General features: G+C 39.4%; 1 protein-coding gene across 1 annotated transcript in view; it reads right to left on the bottom strand.

Moving 5' to 3' along the window:
* Positions 1-1,203: 1,203 nt before the first annotated feature.
* Positions 1,204-11,814, bottom strand: part of ggh (gamma-glutamyl hydrolase (conjugase, folylpolygammaglutamyl hydrolase)) — a 58,166-nt gene continuing 47,555 nt past the window's right edge. Inside the window, exons 6-9 of the mRNA XM_041189581.1 lie at positions 10,729-10,835; positions 5,875-5,968; positions 4,068-4,205; positions 1,204-2,426 (exon numbers count right to left, since the gene is read on the bottom strand). Coding sequence (XP_041045515.1) covers positions 2,290-2,426; positions 4,068-4,205; positions 5,875-5,968; positions 10,729-10,835 — 476 coding nt within the window. The 3' untranslated portion in view covers positions 1,204-2,289. The remainder of the gene's footprint in view (positions 2,427-4,067; positions 4,206-5,874; positions 5,969-10,728; positions 10,836-11,814) is intronic.

Raw genomic sequence — 11,814 nt, 5'->3', positions numbered from 1 at the left:
CCTTTACATTGGGCAGACCAAACGCAGACTGGGTGACCGCTTTGTGGAAAACCTTTGGTCTGTCCGCAAGCGTGACCCAGACCTTCCTGTCACTTGCCATTTCAATACCCCATCCTGTTCTCATGCCCACATGTCCGTCCTTGACCTGTTGCAATGTTCCAGTGAAGCTCAACGCAAACTGGAAGAACAGCATCTCATCTTCTGATTAGGCACTTTACAGCCTTCCGGATTGAATATTGAGTTCAACAACTTCAGACCATGAACTCTCTCCTCTATCCCCGCCCCTTTTTTACCCTCTTTTTTCAATAATCATTTTTAATTTTTATCCACTTATTTTTATTTATTTTCATTTTATTCATTGTTTTATCCCCAGCTTTTATCCTATTTTTGATTTTTTTCCCCCACCCCTCCCCTCCCCCCACCCCAGTCCCACAAGGGCCATCTGTTACTTATTCATATTGTTCTTTTCAGAGTGCTTACCCTTGTCCTACTATTATCACATTCTGCTTTCTTACCTTAATGCCACTATCAGCACCTCCTTTAGCCTTTACTACTACCATTAACACCCCTTTGTCCTTTTGTTCCAAGCATCTTTGTCAATCTCTCCTTTGTCCTCACCTATCACTGGCCTTTTATCCAGCTTCACCTGCTCCACCCCCCTTAAACAGCATAAATTTCATCACATCTTTACTTATCTTTAGCTCTGAAGAAGAGGCATATGGACTTGAAATGTTAACTGTTTTTCTCTTCACAGATGCTGTTAGAGCTGCTGAGTTTTTCCAGCATTTTCTGTTTTTGTTTCAGATTTCCAGCATCCAGAGTATTTTGCTTTTACCTTAGCCCTAAACAATACTCTATTTCCACATTTAAAAATGTTGGGTATGTTACTGGTCTTGGGTAAGCAGCGTAACACAGACAAGAAATGAATTGGTAACCCATTTTACATGCTACACAGTTTCCTTTCTCACATTGCCGCTGAAGACTCATTTCATCTCCTTTAATTGCAACAAGCAGAAAATCTGATTTACAGACACAGCTCCATTAATTCAAGTATCCCAAAATTTTCTGTGAAAATACAGCAATGGATTGCTGTCTTTTGCCATTTTCTAAGTGGCCGGCCCATTTAAAGTTTGCAAAGATTGAAATGGTTTTTTGTATGGCAACAGCCACTTGTGAATATTGAGGAAAACAATGTAGCTCTGGTTGTTCATAATTTAAAGTTTTTAATGTATTGAAGTAAATCTGAAGTTTTACATGCCATTTTTTTTTTACTAAGTTTCAAAGAATCTTTCCATAACCAATAAAAGACAGAAGATAAATTTTAATTTTAAGGAGCTTGTGCACTAAGGACACATATCACAAAAATCAGGTGGGTATTACTAATGATTTTCTACTCGTCTCTTCAAATGGACAAAAAACGTGGTCAGTATTTTCATGATTTTCTGCCATGCGCTTCCCCAAAAGAAAATTTATTTCCAATGAGAATAACAGGCAAAAGCCTTAAAGTGTAGATAGCCTTGCTATTTACAAATAGGTGTAATCATTCAGTTCTGATGGTTATGAACTTCATTTGCATAAGGATGGCATTTTTGGGATAGGTGTTAAGTCTTTATTTAGATAATGTCATTGAAAAATTCATGTGAGTACAAAATGTAGAATTTGGTTTTATATTTGTGGTGACTCACTGAAACTATGAACTGCAGGAATTTCAGCCCCAATATATAAACTGCATTCAATGTAGACCCTATTTCATGCAAGTGCAAATCAGCAGTGATATTCCTACATATTCATACACTGATATTTGGTACATTATAACAGCAACTACAGTTCAAAAGTATCACATTGGCTGTAAAGTTCTTTATGAAGTCCTGGGGTCATCAAAGTGCTATATAATTGCAAGTCTTTTACATTCTGGTTGATGGACACTGGCATCATGATGCGTTGTTACCAAAACATATTGCTGAATCCCCAGCAGTACATTTACTGACATAAGTAGATCAGAGGCAGCTAGGAAAGCTCAGTAACAAATGGGTCTTAGAAAATCTAGTAAATTTATCTTGACCTTGGCACCGGCTACAGGATAACTAATTGTTTGCTGCTATGGCCCCAGATACCAGAACTGCTTATATACAGGAAGTAGACGCTGAGATCAAGTCAAGTGATCAGATTTAATGTGTAATTTCAGACTTCTAAATGATTGGAAAATCATGCAGCAATATTTCAAACAACTGCTCTCTACCGAGGGCACAAAGACACAAAATTACCCTTTTGGTCTGCTAAAGCCCAACTCTAACTGAAGTAGTTGCCATCAATTATATAAATTTGCTCGAAGCAAGAAATATTTGCACTGTAAATGGGTGTATAGTTATAAATCAAAGCATTTTCTTCTTCAGTTTCATCAGAAAATTGATGCCAATTCTTCCGAGCTGAAAAATAAGAAAGTAATAGTCTTCAGGTTTTTAGAATTTCATTACTTACATTTGAGATCTGTGATTATGACAAGAACAAGAAAACAAAACACAGGAAAGGGGACAGTTAATACAGGAAATTGTTTCATTTATGTTGTGACGAAAGCATAATAATTTTCATAATATTTTTCTGGTTTAATGTGAAGTAGGTTTATGGGTGTGATTTTAGTTGGGTCTGTCTGTGTGATTTAATTACATTTGGAGTCAAGTAGACTGCAAGCTTAAAATCATCAAAATAAGCTAGGTGTAGGAATGTGCTTGACATGCTAATGATTAAACATGGATGCTGCCTTAGCATGTAAGGTGTGAAGGGAATTTGTATTTTTAGATAAATGAAGGGGTTGCTGGATTTCAAAGGGATCTTTGTTTACAACTAGCTAGATAAGCAAGGCTAAGGAATGTGTTTATTTTTTCCCAAAGGTTACTGACAATATTGGCAACATGAAAGTTTTTATATTATGAGGAAGATACAGTTTCAAAAACATATGGAACAATAGGCTTTACCTATTAAAAGAGGGAAATATAAATAAAGGAGAATGAAAGGCTATGTGAGAGAAGGCTATTTAAGATCTAACAGGAATGTGTGAAACAGCCTTGAAGAAACCTCCAGCCATTTTTGCATAAGTCGGCTATGTAACGAGACTGAAGTTGGGGGGAAACCATTTAGAATTGCACTGTCAGGTGGGTATTGTGTTAACTTGCTGGTTCTGTTTTTAATCTAAAATCTATTTTGGACTGTTGCCTTAAAGGGGATGTGCAACTGGGAATCAGGTCAATTAGGAATTTTAGGATTTGTGGTCATATGTATGTGCTTGAAATCTTCTATTTTGTTAATATATATTTAAATGTAATTTTTAAAAAAATCTCTAAAGCTCATTACTTATGAATTCAGGGCACATATTTTCTTGTAACTAATACAACTTGCAAAACCATTATGATAGCATGACCAAGTTTCTCTTACGGATTTGGTCCACCTGGCACATATCATCTGCCACGTCACAACAATGTGGTGGAGAATTCAACTACCAGGAAGCCTAAAGCCAGGAAAACTGGGTCCACAAGTCCACTGCTCATAGATGCCAGGCCCCTGGAAGACATAGGACAGCAGTAACTTTCAGTGAGCTAATAGAGAAAAAAGATTGAGAGTTCGGGTATGGAGGTGTGTTAATTAGATTAAAGAAGAAACCGAATGGGCAACAACTGTTCTATTTCCTGTTTCTAATAAATGTTATGTTTGTACCTTGGTTTAAATAGGATTGATTGGTGGCGGGGAGTAAGAAGGAGTGCAAAGTATTAACAGGTTTTCACGTGTCATTTTAGTCCTACATACTCTAGTCTTTGCAATTAGCACAATATTAATTTTGCTATTTGCTGAGAGCAGATGGATACAACATAGATTTAACAACTTGTCAACTGCAGTAAGGCATTAAAATTACCAATAGGCACAAGCATCTTCATGTGAAGTTTCAACTCCGGAAATTTCCACAAAGACTCTATTGACTAAAATTGCTGTAAATCGTGCTGCTAATGACAATCAACATAAACTAAATTCTTTACTTTGTGCAAATCAGGTTAATTATTTTATTTCATTATCCATACCTTCATTAACAAAAAATTCAGCCAAAAACAATGAAAGTTCCACAGCATTGGGGGAATGTGGGATCTTCTTCTTTCTGCACCATTCAAAAAGATTTTTCTCAGGGTGCCATTGAACTCCGTAAATAGGGTAATTGCGTGCTGCAAAAAAGCAAACAATCCGTTGTTTCCTTAATTCTATCTTTATCTCATCAATGAACACATCTACTAATAAAGATTCCCTAAGTTTCTAATACCCTACTTAGAAGTTAATTGTAAGACTTCCCAGAATAAATGCTCCAATTACATGCATGCCCTCTAACTGCAGATTGTATTCTAAGTATACTCTTAAAATGACACATGGACCAGCATCTTTTGGTCGGCGAGCGGGGGCAGGGCTCGCTCACTGACATGTAAAATGACGTGGGGTGACGTTGGGCATGTGTCCTGGCGTCACCCCCACAACATTTAGATTGTCAGTTTGGCGGGCCCGCTAACCTGTCAATGGCCTATTAAGGCCATTAAAAATGCATTGAAAAACCAATTGAACCCATTAATGGATCTGTCCGTCCAACCTTAAGGTTGGCGGGCAGGCCGGGAGCCCAGGCAGGTTTGTGAAAAAACATGAAACCTCATCCACGGGTGGGATGAGGTTTCATGAGCGATTTAAAAAATACAGAATATTTTACAATAAAGGTTATGGACATGTCCCAGCTCATGTGACAGTGTCGCAAGAGGGGACATGGTAGAGAATTTTTTTTCTAATCTTTATTCAAAGTTTTAAATCGGAGCCGATCTCCCTGAGGCAACACTTTGGCACACGCAAAACAGCACATTCCTGGCTGAGGGAACCCCCATCTGCCCACACAAGGAGCACATAGCGCTTCCTGGAGCACGTCATGCTGGGACAAATGTGTGTATTGGGATTTAAACCTATGAACTGGTGCTGCATTAGGTGGGATGGCAAAGCCCAATGTGGGTATTCTGGGATTATCCTACCTTTCCTAGAGATGTATCACTTTTCTGTACAGTAAATAACTATTAAGTTGTGTACACTCACTGGCATCAACCCGTATCTCCTACTGCAGGCCGACATGGGGAGTTTGAGAGAAGGGACTTGTATGAAAATTCAGGAAGAGGGTGCAGATTGTTTGGTTGAGTACAGGGCAGTCCATTTTTACTGCATAAATACTTAAAGTGTCAACCAGAAATAGCAGAAAAAGTTAGCTTTTCGAAGATCTTTTTTAAAAAAATCAATCATTGAGATGGGCAATTAAGAAATAATGCTCAAAGAACCAAAATACATCTCCAAGAAATTCAAAACATGTTTTGATAATCTAATTTTCTGCTGGGGATGTCACATCAGCAGCGAATTAATGAACGACTTTCATTCTCCATTGATTTCAGTTTGGAAACAGAGCTCCTCCTTTATTGCCCTCATGCTCTGACAGGGTAGACATTGGAAGACTGCACTTCACTGAAGTAAGCAACCCTGTAAAAGTGGCAAACTGCTGGTGGTAAAGTACAACATACTGCAATCACATTTTGGGCCATTCTAGGCCAAATAAGGCACTACAGAAACTGAATGTGCAGCTCTATAAATAGTTGACAGCTTGAGAAAGCTCATTTCCCTCAGTGCCCACTTGTTTCTCTGTACACTCGCTCTAAGAATTTAGCAGCGTCATAGGCCAGGGGAACCACAGTATTATGACTAAGGAAAACTTCACAAATAATAAGAGCACTACACAGCACTTTGCAAATATTAAATTAATTTAATGCAATCCTAAGAGGGCCCCACTTTTACTGAATATCTACTGTTATTTGCAAGTACCTTCTATTGTGGATACAAATTCAATGCCCCAACTGTCCACATTAGTCGTCAAGATTTTGTAGAAGTTTCTTAATTCTGCATTGCTTGTAAAATTCTGGAATTAAATCACAAAAAGATTCTAATGTGATTCAATATGCAATTGTCTATATTATACAGCAGATAGTGAAAATGTAGCTTTGTGTAGGAAAATAAAGGTATCTAGCTCATTGAAAAATAATTAAGGAGAGGAGCAACACAGTTATAGGACAATGAAGAGATGTCAACAAGTGGAAGGCCTCTCCTGCATGGTTGAAACACACCTCAGGTAGGGGCCAAATATTCAAATGGTGAAGGCAAGGATGTGCACCTAGTTTTATTTCCTTTTTCCTCTCCTCCATCACAAATTAATTAAACTTTTTACAAGTAAACACATGAATCAAAAAGCTACATCAACATTTTCACTGATGCCCAAGACAGCTCCACCCTTCCTACCACCAAGGAGACAGTGTGCAGAAAGGGTATAGCTTTGATGATAATTAATCTATTTAATTTAAAGGGGCAGGGCCCTCATTATAATTTCAGAAAGGATCTAGATAATGCATTCAGTGTTTTCACAAAAACTGACAGCCATATCTACAATTATACTTACTGATTCTAGCAATATTTATTGCACTTTCGTAAAGACATCAGGAAAGAGGAAGTGTTCACACTAAGTTGTAGATTTCCGCTGAGTTGGATAACTTGCCTTAAGGCATTACTGACCATATAACAAGAATCACTGCTAATGGCATTGAATATTAGAAAAGTGGACACTGTAGTTCTTCAACTACACTACATTATGGCTAATTCAACAAGATTCTCTAGATCAAAAGGAATTAAGTTTTGAAGTACTTGTTTTCACCTCCATCCTCAAAATCAGGTCAGCTATGTGAAAACTAGTTTTACCGACAAAAGTATTCACTCTAGCTCATAACTGGTCAACGTCAAAAGGTTAACATTAAGATAAAAATAAGTCACAAATAGAATTACTCAATTGCATAAAGACCAATGACTGTCCTGGTCAGAAATGACAATCCTTGTTAGAAAGAAAATGCTGATCTTAAATTTGCTCTATAAGTTCACAGTGGAACAAACTGAGGAGCATTTTTCACAGTGAGCTGTAAACACAATGGCCAGGATTTTACATTCAGTGTGGGGGGGGTGGGGGGAGCGAGCTTGACACGCCGGAACATAAAATAACGCGCGATGACGTCGGGTGTGTGTCCCACATCATCACTCTGTCTTGTGATGTTTTATTCGGTGGGCACATTCCGGAGTCGGCTGCGTGCCCACCAATAATTGATTGACCTACTAAGGCCATTAAACAAGCAATTAACATGAATGTTATGCTGCCCATCCAACCTAGCGGTTGGCGGACTGGTGACAAGGCCAGGAGCGGGATGAGGTTTCCTAAAGCTTTTACAACTTAAATTAAAAGTTTCTTTGAAAATAAAAACATGTCCCATCTCATGTGACACAGTCACATGATGGCTCATATTTCATTAAATTTTTAATGTTTTCAGTTATTTATTTAACAATCGCTTCAATCTCCCTGAGGCCTTAATTGGCCCGCCCGCATGAAATCGCGGTGCGGAGCTGATTGTGGGCAGCTCTGCAACCGCCCCCGCCAAGCCCACCCGACCAATGAAAAATCCCAGCCAATGCTATACCAGAGTTTAAAAAGCAGCTCAACTCCTCTGATAATATTATCCATCTATCACATTATTCAGGAGACCTAGGCTGAGCCTATGTACCAGTCAAGCACATATCATGTTTGGGTTTCTGGCACCACTTTGTTTTATGAAGATAATTGATGTTGAAAGGTTATTTCTCTTCCATGTTCAAAAAATGCAGCCAATTAAAGTTGTTTCAAAACATTTGCAAATATCTACCGTATAGATTTATTGAATGCTAAATGAACAGAAATATCACATAAACATTAAGGAAAGAAAGCGACATTTTCTGTACACATTTTTAAAATAAACAATATAAAGATCAAAGGACCCCAGAATAATAGTTATGGAACAAAAGGAATCTGTAGGAATGAGATGAAAAAGAGGCATTTTATTTTGATGTAAAGTCCAAATTTGCTCTGAATTGGCTCAAGTTGTGTAATATAATTGGCCTGATAATTACATTATCACATCATGATAAATAGTTTTACTGAGACCTTTTATATACTACATATTTATTTTAGAAAAAAAAAGTTTATCTTTCCAACTCTATTGTCAACATTTTAAAAGCTCTCCAAAAGGGAGCATGATCTCTCCAAGGAACTCTAGTAAATTTAGACTTTCTCCTTAAATGTGTGAAGCCCAATTCTATTTAATCACAGGTTTGTGGCTAACACCCAGGGAAGTTGGAGTGTGGGCCTGTGGCCTTGGAAGGTTTTGACCCCCATGACTTGGGCACCCAGGTGGCAAGAAGGAAAGTGTGCCAGAAAAAAGGAAGAGCGCACAAAGTGGCAAAGAAGCTGCAAAATAGGGACGGCACCTTCACACATTCCCACCATAAGGGAATGAGAGTGTGACCTTTGTGAGGTCAGAGGGAGGGGACTAGGCAGGAGTTGGGGGCAACGCAGCGCACACCAGCCAGCAGGAGGCGGAGGAGGAGGAGGAGGACAACCAGGTATTACACTGAGGTAAGGGAGTATTGACTGCGGTGGTCATATGACAGAATCAATGTAGAAGGCAGTTCACGTTAACCCAGGAATTAACCATCGACATAGGTGCCATGGTCAAACAAGATCCCAAACCACAATCTGCCGATCTACATGCCCTGCCAGTGGGACTGAAGGTCACAGTGACTCTGAATTTTTACACTGCCGGCTCATTTTAGAGATCAGCTGGCGACAGCTGCAGCAGCTCACAGTCAGCCGCACACAGCTACATCAAGGCAGTTACATATGCCCTCTTTTCTCAGGTGGGGAGCATATAACCTTCCTGACGGAGAGGGAATTGCAGGCGCAGAGGGCCACAGCGCTTGCAGAATTAGCAGGCGTCCCTCAGGTGTAAGGGTCCATCGGCTACACCCATGTTGCCATAGGTGCACCAATGCATCAACCTGACACCATTGTGAACTGAGAAGCCTTCCATTCCCTGAATGTGCAGATGGTGTGTGACCACACTAAGGCTTTCCTGCATGTCTTTGCATGGTATCCTGGAAGCTGCCACAACTCATTTATCCTGAGTAATTTGCAACTGTCTCAGCTTTTCACCAACACAGGTCCATGGTTGGCTTCTGGGGGAAAGTAGGTACCCCTTAAAGAGATGGCTGATGACCCTAATCAGGTGACCGCATGATGGACCATCTCTCTAGTGTCAGGCAACCAGTTGGATAATTATTATAGTTAGTACTCACCTGACTCTTGATTGATGTCTTCTCAAAGCAACAGCAGCACCTTCATATACCTCCCTCCTCCCAGCAGGAACTCCTTAGCAGCTCGCCTTTTAACTCAGCCTAAATCACGTAACGAAGATAGCTCCTGGCACACCACCACCCACCCCACCCCACCACCCAACCAGAGCAAAAGTCCAAATATTCAGGGCAATTTCTCCTGAGTCAGGTTGTGGAGTCAGGAATTTTCCTGACTCTGCACTCTCGATTTGGGAGTGAAAAGTCAGCCCACTGTGTCTTTTGACTAGGCCTGCCACGGTCTCCAGCTATTCCTTTGTTCTGGCTATGAATGTGGATGCCTGAAATTCCATATGCTACAACCTCCTATGATGCAGCCACATCTCTCTGCTAACTTTTCCTGCAACCTCCTTATTATCCTCTCTCCCATGGCATTAACAGCACGGGTGATGGAAGACACCCTCCCTGACTCCATCCTCAACCTGAAGAAGTCAGGAACTGGTGATGGTTACCTCAGGACAAATGAGCTGTGTGTAGTGGCAAGAAATTCAGGCAAAGTTGCTGTGAAATTCATCCAGGTATGAACAATATTTTAATGGTTTCCTTCTGGACTAGGAGTCTGTTCTACCCACACTTGCCTCCCCAACTGTGGTTGTCTCCTAACTCCCATTTAGCGGACTGCCAAGGACTATTCATTCAGGTCCCCAGTGATGGTCTCCTGCCTTCTGAAAATCTCACACACCAGCTTCCTCTTTCCTGATGTTCGTCCCGTGTCACTACCACCACTTCACCATCTTCCAATACCACACCCCCCACTGTCCCTCCCCCGCTTAAAAACCAAGGCTACAGTAATTATAATTTGATGACAACTAAACCCAAATCACTTGTGTGATCCCGCATCATGTCATATTCTTCTTTATTTAAAAAAAGCCTTCACCATTTTACCAATCAAGCTTATGAAATTTTTCTTGTAGCTTTCCTTTAAAAATTTGGAAAAACGCAGTATAGATTTTGTTTGAATGCTTTGTCAATTTATATGATTTGGTTAGTTTAAATGCTACAGATGCATTGTGGGAATCAATACACACGAGACCTGCTTAGACTGCAGGACTAACCTTCAGCTAACAGTCACCAACTTTTATTATGGTATTAAAAACACATCCACAGATGAATTTAATCATGCTATTTGGATACTCCTCTTTTTAAAATTTATTTTCCCAAGAATCTTACTTTGGAATTGTAAAATTTCAGTTAGAGAAAAAAATGGCAGATGGGCATTTTGGTGTATCAACAAATGGCCATAAGCAATTGTTCACATGGGAAATGCAAATATGTTGACGTAAATTATGGCAAAGTAATGTCCCTGGACAGGAACTGCACATATACAAGTGATTTATATGTCCTACCCTGCTGAAATGTAGCATATTAACCCTTTAGTTTTCGGTGTAAGATCTCTTTGGCTAAAAGTGCTAAATACCATACCTTCACAGAGAGGCTCCAGTGATGGGAGTTTGCAGTTAAAGGTTCTGCAGCCAATGCCTTCATTAGATCCACAGGAAAGTTCTTAAACATCCGACTGTCCAACATGTCTGAACAAAATAAAATATTTATTTATATCTAGTTCCTCATTTATCAAAATCAGTTATTTCTCATTATCAGTATTTCACATACATTAGAGGTTTAGTTCTGAACTTGTACTCCGACCAGAATCATTTTTAGACTGCTCAGGTAAGTTTTCCGATATATACATTACTTCTTTATATTCTGTACGGATGATGCCCAGTGCCACACCTACTCAATTTTTTTTTGCTCAGTTGTTATCTCAATTCTGTTACACATACCTACATTTCACAAACTTTTTATTTAAACCCAAGTGCCTAATATAATTCATAGTTTCTTCAAACAGGTTACATTTAAAATATTTTTTATAAAGATCTAACTTACTTATTGTGAAGAAGCTTATTGTACTTATTACAATGTTGGTAGAAAGCAGTAACTATGTCTTAAAAAACAGAAACCGAATCATAGAATCTTAACAGCACAGGAGGAGGCTATTCAGCCCATCATGTCTGCATCAGCTCTCCAAATGAGCATAATGATCTATTGCAACTGCCCTGCCTTTTCCCCGTACCCTTGCACATTGTTTCTATTCAAATAATCATCTAATGTCCTTTTGAATGCCTCGATTGAACCTGCCTCCACCACATTTGCAGGCAATGCATTCCAGACTTGAACCACTCATTTTGTGAAAAAGTTTTTTCTCACATCACATTTAATTCCTTTGCAAATCACTTTAAATCTGTGTCCTCTCGTCCTTGATCCTTTTATGGGTGGGAACAGCTTCTCCCTAGCTACTCTGCCCAGCCCCCTCATGGTTTTGAACATCTCTATCAAGTCTCCGTTCAGCCTTCTCTCTAAGGAGAACAGTCCCAGCCTCTCCAATCTATCCAACAACCCAAAATCCCAGTTATTTACTAAAACATTCCATGGTTTAAAACAGAAGAATGTTTACTATAAAGAGTCAAACAAGGCAAAACACTAAATACTATCTTCAAAAACCTCCTTCAT

This window comes from Carcharodon carcharias, chromosome 6, assembly GCF_017639515.1.
Source record: "Carcharodon carcharias isolate sCarCar2 chromosome 6, sCarCar2.pri, whole genome shotgun sequence".
Lineage (NCBI taxonomy): Eukaryota > Metazoa > Chordata > Chondrichthyes > Lamniformes > Lamnidae > Carcharodon > Carcharodon carcharias.
The sequence above is the reverse complement of the archived record's forward strand: the minus strand, read 5'-3'. Positions and strand labels throughout refer to the sequence as shown.